This window comes from Tupaia chinensis, unplaced genomic scaffold (assembly GCF_000334495.1).
Source record: "Tupaia chinensis unplaced genomic scaffold, TupChi_1.0 Scaffold144602_1, whole genome shotgun sequence".
Taxonomy (NCBI): Eukaryota; Metazoa; Chordata; class Mammalia; order Scandentia; family Tupaiidae; genus Tupaia; species Tupaia belangeri.
The window spans coordinates 1,608,881-1,622,699 of record NW_006204462.1 but is presented as its reverse complement, the minus strand read 5'-3'; the positions used below and the strand labels follow the sequence as shown (position 1 = coordinate 1,622,699).

The 13,819-nt window shown below is 48.2% G+C and overlaps 1 protein-coding gene across 3 annotated transcripts in view; it reads left to right on the top strand.

Annotated features, from left to right (window-relative positions):
• Window positions 1–2,176: 2,176 nt before the first annotated feature.
• Window positions 2,177–13,819, top strand: part of ERI1 (exoribonuclease 1) — a 20,243-nt gene continuing 8,600 nt past the window's right edge. Inside the window, exons 1-5 of one of the 3 annotated variants that reach the window (XM_027767756.1) lie at window positions 2,302–2,377; window positions 3,539–3,659; window positions 6,706–6,916; window positions 10,890–10,973; window positions 12,297–12,406. In XM_027767756.1, the coding sequence (XP_027623557.1) occupies window positions 6,764–6,916; window positions 10,890–10,973; window positions 12,297–12,406 (347 nt within the window). In that variant the 5' untranslated portion in view covers window positions 2,302–2,377; window positions 3,539–3,659; window positions 6,706–6,763. Of the gene's footprint in view, window positions 2,378–3,538; window positions 3,660–6,596; window positions 6,917–10,889; window positions 10,974–12,296; window positions 12,407–13,819 lie in introns of all 3 variants that reach the window. The other 2 variants (XM_014583705.2, XM_027767755.1) reach the window with 2 other exon arrangements.

The window sequence follows — 13,819 nt, the reverse complement described above, 5'->3', positions numbered from 1 at the left end:
GGCCTGAGTCAGTTTAAACAAGCGGGATTTGGGGCGCATGCACAAACACACATGTGTGCCCAGTGTACTTTTCAAGCCACCAGGGCTGGGACTTGACACCATGGAGTTACCTCTGTGGGATTCAGCACTTTAACCACCTCCTGCCTCATAGCTAATATTTTAACATTGCATGTGGAAAGTAATTGACTTATAAATGAATCATTGGAATTTGACAGATTAGAAATTTGGGACTACCTTTGTTGAGATTAGAGTCGAGTCATTTTTTAAGGATTTTGATTTAAGAAAAAAGATACAGTGATTCTGTGTTTTAGAAGTATATGCTTTCCTGAATAACTTTTGTAAGTACAAAATTCATCAGAGATGATGAATTTTTTAAATTTGTCAGAGGGTAGAGGTGCTCGCCAGAGAGAGAAAGCAAGCATTCCCCACGCCGTGTGGCCACGCCATGATCCCTTCTCCGTGTCTCCCTCTGACTGGGTGTGCATGACCGGCATGTTTCTTAAATTGTCAGTGAACCGCAGGGTCGACCATGTGGGGTCCAGCTGCCTTAGCCACCAGGCCACCGGCTGGCCTGGAGATTGTGAATCTTGAAACTGACTACATTTTCTCCTTTGCTGTTGGGTACTAGGAAGTTTTGTAGAGCTTACTTAGAATGGAAAATGGGTTATTTATAAACTTCATGGTGTTACTTGTGAAAAGCTTTCTTCTACAGCCTGTGATGGTGATGTCATTTTACCCTATTTTTTTTTTCTTGGTAGTTTGCTATAGGGTGCATGTGCTCATCAGGGAGATATACGGAGAGAGGGAAGTAGAAACCACTGCCCGGGGTGTCACATGTTGGGGCATGGCCACTCTGCAGTCTCTTCTTTCATTCTCCCAGGATTTTGGGCATGCATGCACATGTGCCTGGTGTGATTTTTCAAGCTGCCAGGTCTGGGATTTAAACCAGGCAGTTGGCCATATGGAACCCTGCTGCCTTGGCCTCTGTGCCACCTGCTGGTCCCACCAATTTCTTATATTAGCGCCAGAGGGCAGGTGTGCTCACCAGAAGGAGAGAGGGAGCATACAAGTGAGCAGGTGCACCCCGTTGGGGTGTGACCACCTGCAGTCCTTTCATCCTTTCTCCACTCCCTGGGGGCTTGAGGGCGCACAGCCCCACAGAGCACGTTTCTCCCCACAGTCGGACATGTGGGAGCTGGCGCTGTGGCAGCTTACCCACTCTGCTATAGGGCCAACCCTACTCTTACAGCTGTTTTTTTTTTTTTTTTAATCATTATTTATTTAATTTTACTTAATCATTCATTTTAATTTGATCAGAGAATACACAGGATACAGAGAGAGAGAGAGAGAGAGAGAGAGAGAGGGAAAGTAAGAAAGCAAGCCACCAGGTCTGGTATTCGGACTGCAGTGGACCATGTGGGAGTGTCCAGCTCCTTAACCACCACACCACCTGCTAGTCCCATACACTTACAGCTGTTAATAGTCATGTGGCTGTGGGAACCAGCAGTTAACGTAATGGCTATGTCACTGGACTCCCACGTAGTTGACCGCAGTTCGCGTCCTGGACCCGATGGCTTAAAACTCACGCCGGGCATGTGTGCGTGCGTGCCCAAGATCCCAAGAGGAGAATGGAGGAGAAGGGATTGCGGCGTGACCATCCCCCCTTGGGGGTGGTTTCTCACTTTCTGTCTCTAATGTCTTTCTCTGTCTGGCGAGTGCACGCACCCTATGGCGAAAATCTCTCCAAAAAAAAAAAAAAAAAAATAGCCATGTAGTTGTTAGGAGCCTGAGATACAGAACTCGCTAACCCTTACAGAATTCTGCCCATGCTGCTTACCATGGCCAAGTACTGTTCAAGACATTTATTTGTACTTTATGTAATAGGAAACTGAAGATCAGCGACTGTTAATGTAACTACCAAGGTCCAGCTGCTGGTAGCCTGTCCGCTGGGACTCCGGGTTGCCCTGACTCCAGCACCTGCCCCTTCGGAGCTTCATTGCCTTTGGGGAGACTCAGGGCAGGGAAGGGCAGGGCAAGGCACTGGGAAATACTCTCTTCTTCCTGTCTGTCCTCTGCTGCAGTGGGCTCTTGTAATCAAACAGGTCATGTGAAGAGGCCTCACGAGTTTGATTCTAAATCTAAGCTGTTTGTGCTCATTATAAACTGTATATCTGTCTGTTTTTTTTTTTTTTTGGTAGAAAAAGCAACGGTGTAGATTCGATGGCCAAGAAACAAATGGACCCAAGTTGATTACCTCCGGTGCAGGCGACTTCAGCGACCCGGTTTACAAAGAGATTGCTATTGCAAATGGCTGCATTAACAGAATGAGCAGGGAGGAACTCAGGGCTAAACTTTCAGAACTCAAGCTGGAGACCAGGTGATTAGAAAGAACTTGCTACAGTTATAAAAGTAGTACATGCTTGGCTAAGAAAATCTTAGACACTAGAAAGTCAAAAATCACCACCCTGCCATAGAGAGCCATCCTCGCCGTTTGTGTAGCAGCCCTAATTCCATTGGTGTGAGTCTTGGGGTGCTGTGTGATGGTCTCTGTCAGCCTTTAGCTAATGGGATGGGGGTGCTGAGTCAGATCTGTTAACGAGACTCTGAGTGATACCAGCCATGTGTGGGGATGTCTAGCTCATAACAAGTGTGTTTTTAATTCTTTTTAATTGCTCATTTAGTTGATGGGCAATGATATCTTATTAATGAGATTGAATATATTTTAAAAATACTCTTCTGTCTATTTGTATTGTTTTTATAAAGATTTGTTTGAAACTAAGTAATTGGGAAAAATCATTGACTCACTGGGATTTTCTTGGTCTTAGGTAGTAAAATTGATGCACAGCAATGGTACACATTGTGTCTGTGCATTGAGTCAGAAAGCAAGGTAGCTCGGTCAGCTGTGCATGTATCTTTTATTTTTAGAATTATTTATGTAATTTTACTATTGCTATTTTTAAATTTGACCAGTGAGAGAGAGAAAGCAAGCCACCAAGTCTGGGACTCAAACTGCATTCAGACCTGTGGAAGTCCAGTGCCCTAACCATGTCAAATGCCAGCCCCTGTGGATTTTTTTTTTCAAGTGATTTTTTTGCTATAGGGTGAGTATGCTCTCCAGGGAGACAGAGACAGAGGACAGAAAGTGAGAAACCACCCCCAGGGGGGACGGCCATGCTGCAGTACCTTCTCTCAGGAATCTTGGGCACGCATGAGCACATCCCTGGTGTGAGTTTTAGGCCCCTGGTCCAGGGCTTGAACCATGGTTAACTGTGGAAGTCCAGTGACGTAACCATTATGCCATCTGCTTGTTCCACCTGTGGATATATCTTTAATGAGATGTATGGGTGCCTAAGTTTTTAGTAGTTTGCAAAAACTAATCATTTCATCTTTAGAACACAGATATATCTATTTTTTTCCCTTGGTGGTTTGTATCATTTGTGAAGAAAATTTTGGTCTCTTTTTCCTCACATGCTTTCTGTTATAAAAGTGTAGTCTAGCCTACTGAAGATTTTCTGAACAAAGTTTCTATCCTTGCCAGGTGTGATGATCAGATGTTTGGATGGGAGTTAGAGGTCTCAGGCATGTCCCTGCGTTCACTCAGCAAGCCCGGGCTGAGTTCTGGGCACTGCAGCTGGCATTGAGGTTACAGAGGTGCACAGGTATTCTACCCATTTTGGATCTCTCACGGATAGTGTCAGTGCTGTCTAGAGTCTGACCAGAACAGCACGGAGACACTCAGGAGAGCACATCTCGGGATCCAGGACGGTGTTGTTCATGTTGTGCCAGACAGAGGGGAGGAAGGGTATTTTAGGAACAAAGAACTCAGAAAAACACGCATGTGGCTCCTACGTGTGTGCCTTCTGCAGTGTGGTCTTGCGTTTTCTCAGCTCTCGTACAGCCAGGTCTGCAGGGCATGAGCTGACCGCACCACAGTCAGGATTGCGTGCTTTCTGTGGACAGTGCTCTGGGAGCCATGTACTTGGCAGCGCTGACTGGCAGCCTGCTCGGCCATCGTCGGGGAGCCACTGAAGCCTGTCTATCTGCAGACAGGGGCTGCCGAGGGAGGTAGGGTGTCAGCACCAATGCTCCATCCTCGAGGCTGGGAGGGATTTGAGGGCTGTGCAATTTCCCATAGACACGAGGGCCACAGGACCTGGAGCAGGCTCTGAGCTGGAACTGGTCAAAGTAGGAGCTCTACGTGTGGAGGAGCCGGGGAGTGGGGAGTATTTACGCTGGGAGGCTTCTGTCCCCAGGAGCTTGGTCTCTGCTCTTGCCTGCCCATGCCCCCCACCCCTGCAGCCCTTTTTTCAGCCCTTTTGGCGCAAATGAAAAGGAGGAGAGATGGGATGTGGGGACAGAGGGACAAGGGAGGCTTTTGAGTTGTCACGTGACACAGAGGCATTCAGGTGCCTTGATATGAAAGGGTTAGAAGTTTCCTTCCTAAGTCTTGGCAATTTGGAAAAAACTCAAGCAAATTAAACATTTTGTTTTAAAACAGCTAACTTGGGACCAGCAGTTGGTGTAATGGCTATGTCACTGGACTCCCATGTAGTCGACTGTGGTTCAAATCCTGAACCCGGCGGCTTAAACTCACGCTGGGTGCGTATGTGTGTGTGCGCCCAAGATCCTGAGAGGAAACTGCTAACTTGTCTATTATCAGTGTACTTATAGGGTTCCTTTCTAGTGCTTCAGTGGTGGTTTGGAAAGGAAAATAAAGGTAAATTTTTGTTTTGTTTTGTTTTTAGCTTGCTATAGGGCACATGCACTTGCTGGAGAGAGAGTGAGAAAGCACCCCTCCACCCCAGGGGGATGGCCATACTGCAGTTCCCTCCCCTCCATTTTCCTTTCAGGATTTTGGGCACACATATGCCATTGTGTTTGTCAAGCCACTGGGTCCAGGACTTGAATCATGTAGTTAACCTCCACATATTTGCTGACCCCTTAGTTGCTAATTTGCAGTGTGACCCAGGGCCTCCTTGGCACTGCTGTCAGCCACAGCCTCCTGATCTGCTGTTTCAAGCCAGTGTGAGTTCAGCCAGGTGACACTGCGGATGCTAGAGCATTGACTGTGACTCAGCTTTTGCTTTGTTTTTAATTATTGTGGGAGGACCTGTGTGCTCAGAGTACACGCATGCCCCTGGTGGGGTGTGGTCACCCCCAATCCCTCTCCTCTATGTCTCACCCCACTGTGGTGATAGGACCGTACGCCTGGCATGTTCCTCCCACCTCGGGCTGGAGTCAGGCTGCAGGTGACCTGGGGGCACTGGCTCCTCCGCCCAGCGGCACTTGCTGTGCCATGGGGCAGGCCCATAGCGTTGAAGAATGCGGTGACCACTGCCAGCCACTGTCACTTGTGTAGGTGCTTCCTCCTCTCACTCCACAGAGTGCATGTTCCGAAGCGATCTATAATGTGGAAATCCCAAAGTCGTATTCTCCTCCGATAGGTAAGGACCTGCTGAATAGGGTAGTGTTCCTCTGAGCACGGCTTGCTCTCAGGGTCATCTCAGTTAGTGTCCTAGGTTAAGGAGCTCACAGATGACAGCTGTGCATGCCAGGGTCCTCATGCTTTCAGGTAGCTATGGGCTTACTTTAAGTTTTTTGTTTTTTTTTGCCATAGGGTATATGTACTTGCTGGAGAGAGAGAAGTAGAGACAGATGGAGGGAAAGTGGCCTGACTGGCCATGTGCAAGTCGGGCACCTTGCCACCTCGCCACCTGCTGGCATAACGTGGGTTTTCTGAGTTATCTAAGCTCCAAAGTCAAAAGAAAGACAAGAGATAGCACCATGATCAGTTTGCCTTTAATTTTCGTATTTTGACATTTGGCCAGCAGATTAATTCAGTATTTATCCCAGGTTTGATACTGCATATCTCTTGTTAGTATATAAGGTAGTAGACTGTTGGCGTGTGCTGACGAGGCTTGTGGTTTGAAATAACAGTACATACTGAAGAAAATTTCTTTTTTCTTTTTTTTTAACATAAGAGGTTTTTACCTTAGGCTCGTGTGCTAGCAGCAGTGAGAAGGAAAGCGAGAAATTACCCCCTCGGGGGATGGCCATGCCTCAGCCCCTTCTCTTGGGCATGCACACCTGGCGTGAGTTTTCTTTTTTTCCCCTTTCCTTTCCTTTCCTTTTTTTTATTGGAGAGGTTTTTGTTGTAGGGCATGTGCGTTTGTCAGAAAGACAGAGACAGGAAGTGAAAAATCACCCCCGGGGGGATGGCCACACCGCAGTCCCTTCTCTTCCATTCTCCTCTCGGGATCTTGGGCATGCACACACATGCTCCCGGTGTGAGTTTAAGCCACCAGGTCCAGGACTCAAACTGTGGTCAGCTACATGGGAGTCCAGCGACGTAGCCATCACACCAACTGCTGGTCCCCTGGCGTGAGTTTCAACCACCAGGTCCAGGACTTGAACCACGGTCGGCCATATGGGAGTCCAGCAATGTAGTTGCTATGCCCTCTGCTGGTCCAGAGAAAATGTCTTTATGCGCTAAAGTGAAAAGCTGTTTGTGAAGGAAAATGTTGGTGTTCAGCATTTTGTTCTGGGCGACTTTCTGCTAACTGACCATGAGCCTCCTCTCCTCCTGGTTGTTTTAGCTGCTTTTGCCGGATTACATGGGACTGCCGGGCAGCCTGGCACCAACAGTAGGAGTGCAGTTCCCAACAGCAAAGCTGGCCTCACAGAGTGTACTCTCCTTTTACTTAGAGGAGTAAAGGATGTGCTCAGGAAGAGACTGAAGAACTACTACAAGAAGCAGAAGCTGATGCTGAAGGAGAGCGGCCGTCCTGACAGCTACTACGACTACATCTGCGTCATTGACTTTGAAGCCACCTGTGAGGAGGGCAACCCGCCCGAGTTCACACACGAGATCATCGAGTTCCCCATCGTTCTGCTGAATACGCACACCTTAGAGATCGTAAGCGAATGCCTGTATTCCAGTTCTATCTTCCATGCAGCGGTTCTGGTGGGTGGGGACCTCGTTTTCCATTTCAGTCAGGGTTGCAAACTTTGAACTTCACTCACAGCAAAGCTGTAATAAAGTGATCTCAGATAACTGCTCTTCTGTTCCAGCTGAAGTTGGTTTTTTTTTTTTTCGGTTTATTTAGAACATCAGGGCAGACCTCAGGATCTCCCGGGGAGTTATAGAAAACAACTGATGCTGCTAGTCCCAGAGACCCCGCCACTGCTCCTGGCGGGGACCTGACGCCAGCGCTGGTCAGCGCTCGTCTGCTGGTTTCCCTGCTGGCCAGGTTGAGAGCCACTGCTGGTGCCAGTGTGCACACTGCCCTCTGAGGGCTGCAGTCCAGGAGTCCCCGTCCAGCTGGAAGGGCCATTTTTCTCTTGTGGGGAAAAGACTCTCATGCCTTCAGTTTTTATGCCATGTAGCAGGTATGCATTTGAAACTGTCAGTGCATTGTGAGTGCAGGAAGCTGGAGCAGGAACTGCCCCGAGTAATACTGTTTGCCATCTACACCCGAGTGAGCCTCTCCCATGCCATCTTGCAGTGTAAGGTCACTTCTGTGGCTTCCCCATGTGCCCCGCACACTGGGAGTAAACATAGCAAGACTTGATGCAATTATACAGGTGGGTGTTTCTTAGTGCTTTTCAGAAGCTCTTTCTTTTTCTTTTTCTTTTTTTTTAATGTGCCAGAAGGCTTGTGCACTTGCCAAAGAGAAGACAGAGACAGAGAGGGAAAGCAAGAAAGTACCCCCATGGGCACGGTCACATCACACCTCCTTCTTCGCACCTTACTTCTGGATTTTGGGCATGTTTTTCAAGCCACTGGGTTTAGGACTTGAGTCATGCTGTTGGCCATGTCATATCCAGCCGCCTTCACCACCAGGACCTGGGCTGGTCCTCATTGTAATCTCAGTCAGATTCCAGTTCCTATTATTTCCTTGTCCAAAGTGGATTAAAGGTCAGTAAATTAAAGGAAAAAAATGGCACCTATGAAGGCAAATAATCTCTCAAAAGTTCACTTTCTCTCTCAAGGATGTTAGGGTTATTGCTTTCTCCTGTGGTGTCCCATCACCTGCAGACACTGCAAGCATGAGGACTTTGCTCTCACCCATGGTGCTGCCAGCTGCCTGTCCCTTTGCCCCTTGCTATGGTGCTGGTCTTCACATACGTTCCCTGTGCTGCCTCCTCCCCCATTACCTCCTGAGTCCACACGTGGTGGTTTTCACTCAGTGAAGTGGAGCCTGTGTCTTCAGTCCCCTTCACTCCGAGTAGCTCCTCGCCATCTTTGATGTTGGCCGACATCTGGCAGACGTGACCACTCCTCGACACGCAGTGCTGAGGTGACAGCTGGCACATCTTGGTTTCTGTCAGCCTTACTGGGCCGGCCCGTCTTGTGGTTCCGTTGCCAGTTCCTTCTCCCTAACAGCACCCCAGGCTCAGTCTTGCCTCCTGTGTATCCCCCATCCCTTGGTGAGCAGGTCTGGTCCCACAGCTTTGAGAAAGAAACTTGATGCAAACTACCTTCAGTTGTCCCACACCCAGACTGCTTACTGGCCCTCTCCACTAGTACATCTGAGTGTCATCTTCACATGTCTGCAGTCGAACTTGCCCTCACTCTAGCCTGCCTTCAGCCTGCCTTAGCTCAGGAAACAGTAGCTCCTTCCAGCTCTAGACGCTCCGTTATTCAGTTCATGAGCCTTGGCACTGTCCTGAACTCTGTCATGTCTATCTCGTGTCAGAGGTCAGGGACTCCTGGAGCCTCAGAATACACCAGAGCAGCCATGTGACTGGGCCACTGGGACTTCAGGCCAGGACCCTCTCAGGTCCTGTCTGTGTTTGCTGCATTTGCATCTGACCAGTCTGTCCTGTCCTTGTTCCTCTACGCGACCTGTCAGCGCAGTGACAGAGTCACCCTGAGACAGGTCAGACCCGTTTACCTTAGCGTGAAAGCCCTTGTCTCTCTCTGGTCTCCCACGGCGTCTGCCCTGTCCTGTTATGTTGTTGCTGTTACTCTTAGTGTAGCTGCTTTATAAGTTAACCTTCATCATAGCACAAGTTTAAGAAAAAATATAGCATGTACACACATAGGTATGGCCCGGTTTCAGGCATCCCATTGGGGTCTTGAACATACTCCCCTCAGCTAAGTGGAGACGGCTGTGAAGTTCACTTGTTTAATAGTGTGTAGAGAGAATTCATTCTTAGGAAATATAAGCATTTTCTCAGATGCTTTTTTAGTTACCCGAGGGTGCGTGTGCTCACTGGAGAGGCTCACGGAGAGGAGGCGAGCACCTCCCGTGGGTGCGACCCTGCTGCAGTCCCTTTTCCGCCAGCTCTCTGCCCAGGCAGGGTCGGGCACACACACGTGCACACACCCAGTGTGCTTTTCAAGTTGTTAGGCTGGGCCTTGAACCACAGTCGATCATGTGAGATCTGGGTCCCTTAACCACTAGACTAGGGGGTGGCCTGCTTAATTGGTTCATTTTTTTGTTTTTGTTTTTGTTTTTGGAGAGGTTTTCACTATAGGGCACGTGCGCTTGCCAGAAAGACAGAGAGAGACAGATAGAAAGCGAGAAATCACCCCCTGGGGGGGATGGCCACGCTGCAATCCCTTCTCCATTCTCCTCTCGGGATCTTGGGCATGCACGCACACGTGCCCGGCGTGAGTTTAAGGCACCGGGTCCAGGACTTGAACCATGGTTGACTACGTAGGAGTCCAGCGACATAGCCATTACGCTAACTGCTGGTCTCTCTTTTTTTTTTTTTTGCCTGCTTAATTGTTTTTGAAGTTCCTTTCTTTCTTCCCTAAGTCAAGAGGAGAAAGAGGCAGTCCCCCGTTTTGGCCAGCCCTGGGTCTGGGCACACGTGCTCACTTGTTCTGGGTGGTTCCCTGCGGGGTTGTGCAGCTACCCACCCGCTGTCCAGCTCATCCCCTTCTCAGCTCTTGGACCTCTACCAGAGAATGTGCTTTTCTCCATGTCTGCCTGGGGCCAGCACCTGCTGCCTTTAGGTCTTCAGGTTGTGAGAGCGCCCTAGTACCCAGAAAGCAAGTGCGTGTGGCCGCTGGGGCGGAGCGCTGGCTAGAGAACAGGCACTAAGAGACCCAAGCCTGGGCACAGCTACTAGGGTTGTTGGCACGGAAGTACAAAGGCCAGTGTGAAAGCTTGAGGGAAGCTAAAAGTTGCTATCAAAACAGTAATGTCAACCCTTAACTACTGTCTGTCAGACAGTTGAATTTTGACTGTTAGAATGCAGTTCAGTTGAATGTTACATGAAAATAGTCTATCTGGGATTAACACAGGAGCAAAAATGTGAGCTTATTTGTTAAACTGCAGAGTGGCATTCTCTCAAAATATTTATTATCATTGTGAAAATAAATATTGTGAAGTAGAGGTTTTTTAGGCTGTATAATTTTATATTATAATGCAAATCATCAACATTTAGCTACTATGGAAAACATTTAAATTTTGTCTTGACAGCTTGCTTTTTAGACATTTACTTTATCTTAAAATATTTTAAAACCATGAAAAAATGGTCTTTTAAAAATCAGAGCATCGTGGAACTAGCGTGATGGCTATGTTGCTGGACTCCCGTATAGTCGACCACTGTTCGCGTCCCGGACCTGGTGGCTTGAAACTCACACCGGGCACGTGTGCATCTGTGCCCAAGATCTTGAGAGGAGAATGGAGGAGAAGGGATTGTGGCGTGGCCATCCCCCCCTGGGGGTAATTTCTCACTTTCTGTCTCTCTCTGTCTGGCGAGCGCATGCGCTCTACGGCAAAACCTCTCCAAAAGAAAAAATCAGAGCACCGTGTGAGTGGGGATTCTGGAGTAGTGCACCTGTGCGGTTTCACGTAGAGAATGGCAGCTGGCGCCGTGTGTGCTGCGTCTGGCCTCACAGTGTGTTAACTTGCTGTCTCTTTGCTTTGTAGGAAGATACATTTCAGCAGTACGTGAGACCCGAGATCAACCCCCAGCTTTCTGAGTTCTGCATCAATCTTACTGGAATTACTCAGGTTGTAATTCTGTGTTCTTTCTTGTAGAGTTTGAAAGAGATTTTGTAATTAGAGATTTATAGTTTCTAAAAATTGTTATGAACAGTTTAGTGTGATAACTTTCCTCGTTTGGTAAAGATCTTTCGTATTGTGATACTTAGAAAATGTATGTAAAAGTAGATGTTACAGCTGGTACCAGTCTCCTTAGCCTCTCCTTTTAAGGAGTTGCCGTGACTCTTGTGCCTTCATTGGTGAGGGGGAGCACTGACCAGGCGCTGATATGCTGACTTTGGAGACACGCTTTAGGGTGACTTGACAGACGGCTTCGCTCCTACTCAGCTCTGAGCTCTGGTTCTGTCCTGATGTGGTGTAGGTCTTTGTCCAATTACCTGTTCCCTCCTTAGCTCATTCCACACATGTTCGAGGACCACAGTATCATAGCCAAGGGACAGGGGATTACCAGTCCCGGCGGGCTGTGTCCTCAGCTCAGTTTCTGTACGTCAGGACGACATGCAGAACAGACCAGGGCCACGGCCTGTCAGGGAGACTGACAAGTCAGTGTGCCACCGGGTACTGTGGGCACATCGTGCAACAGGAATGGAGGTAGACCTGGGCTTGATGACCTTGGTGGGGAGGCAGCCAGCAGAGAATGGCCAGGCCTTTGAGTAGCCCAGGGCGGCTCAGCTGTGTCTGAGCTGGTGACAAATGGTAGAGAGTTTAGAGGGTTTTTACACGTGAGAGGGTGGTGGATCAAATTTCTATTTTGGGTAGGTCAGCCTGGCAGTTAGTTGTGTGGAGAGTGGTGTGGAGCATAGTGTGGCTGGACGTGGAGTGGAACATGGTGTCGGTTGGCGTGGCTGGGCATGGAGTGGAGCGTGGTGTCAGCCGGCGTGGCTGGGCGTGGGGTGGAGCGTGGTGTTGGCTGGCGTGGCTGGACGTGGGGTGGAGTGTGGCGTCAGCTGGTGTGGCTGGACAGGGTATGAAGCGTGGTGTTGACTGGTGTGTTTGGGCAGGGTGCGGAGTGTGCATACAGAGATGTGGCCTTCAGCTAAGAAGAGAGCACACTTCTCACTTTGGAAACCCCACTAGATTGAGGTCTATAAACAGAACCACTGGGGATGATTTTAAAGTTTAATTTGGGGAGGATCATGTGCTTCAGGCGAAAGCAGTCCCTAACAGTTGGCTATCGGCAATGAAACTTTAGGTGGATCCATGCCAAGGAGCTCATGGAGCTTAAACATCGCAGAATACCCTTCCCGTACTGTCCCTTTGCCTCTGCCTCGGGGTGGGTACTTGCAGGGCCCAGGAACTGCTGGTTTATGGGTTTTACTTGTCTATCCTCAGGATCAAGTAGACAGAGCTGACACCTTCCCTCAGGTACTAAAGAAAGTGACCGACTGGATGAAACTGAAGGAGTTAGGGACAAAGTACAAATACTCCATATTAACAGATGGGTAAGTATTTAGGAGAATTATTTTTTTAATCTTCTTTTTAAGATTGACAGTGTCCTTTAATGTTTAGAGTAACCCCAAAAGATAATATCTATTAAAGGTCCTGGAGTCGTAGAGGAGAGTATTTTTCCTTTTTACATTCTAATTCCTATTTAAAATTTGAATCCTAGGGGTAAAAGAAAGAGAAAAACCTTAATAGTCTATTCCAGGACACGAGGGTAGAAAAAGACAAATATCAGTAAGTAAAGCTAAAGTGATGCTCCTAAGCCTCTGTTTTTATCATGGTATGTCCTTGCTCAAAAAGCCCACACTTCAGCTTGTCAGGCAGCATTCTCAGCCCAGTCCCCCGCCTGTTCCTACCCAATGTCAGGTGGCTCATAATCTCACGAGGTGTCCCTTCTCTGTACTTAGGCACGCCTCCATCTCCTGAGACGTGCACTCCTTCCACTGCCTCAGTCAGAGCCCACCTTGTGTGGGCGTTACAGCTCACATCAGTCTTCTCTCTGAAGTCTTAGAGCCTCTGATACATTCCGTTCATGTTGACCTCTGACCATGTATTCTGTTGTCTCCTCTCTACATGAGACTTACTTTTGCAGGGAAATTAAAAATCCTTTTAGAGTAAGGACTTTATTACCTGATGATGCTGGGCTCAAAATGTGTGCTCAGGAATACTGGTTAGATGAAAAGCTTCACGGGAAGGCCAGAGAGAGCTGAACTAGGGTTTAAGGCAGGGTTCCAGCACAGCCCCTGTACGGGGACGCCCTGCGGGTGGACGACGATGGGTGCCATCCTGGCTGGGTCATGCAGGAAGCCGAGCTGTAAGCGACATGCGGGCTTGGAGGCCTACCTGTATGATGGGAAAGAGCATTGGATTTGACCACATCCCAGATGTGTGTGACACATTTATGGGAGCTTAGAAATGTGAATGGGACCCCGCAGAAATCTGCTGATGATTTTAAATGAATGTGAAATGAGCAAAAGTCTTGCTAAAATATGCATGGTGTCTGTCATAATGCATTGTCTGCTATTCTGTAAAAACTTCCCATTCTGGGACAGGATTTTTCTTTTTTTTTCTTTTGAAGAATTATTTTATTGGGACTAGCATTTAGCATAATGGCTATGTCGCTGAACTCCCATATAGTTGACTGGTTCGAGTCCCAGACCCAGTGGCTTAAACTCACGCCGGGTGTGTGTGTATGTGTGTGTGTGCATGCCCAAGATTCCAAGAGAATGGAGGAGAAGGGATTGCGGCATGGCCATCCCCCCTGGGGGGTGATCTCTTGCTTTCTTTCTCTGTCTGTCTGGAGAGCTCACATGCCCTGTAGCAAAAAAATAAAAAATAAAAATTATTTTATATAACTTTATTTATTTTAATTTGACCAGAGAGAGACAGAGGGGGAAAGAGGGAGAGAGGGA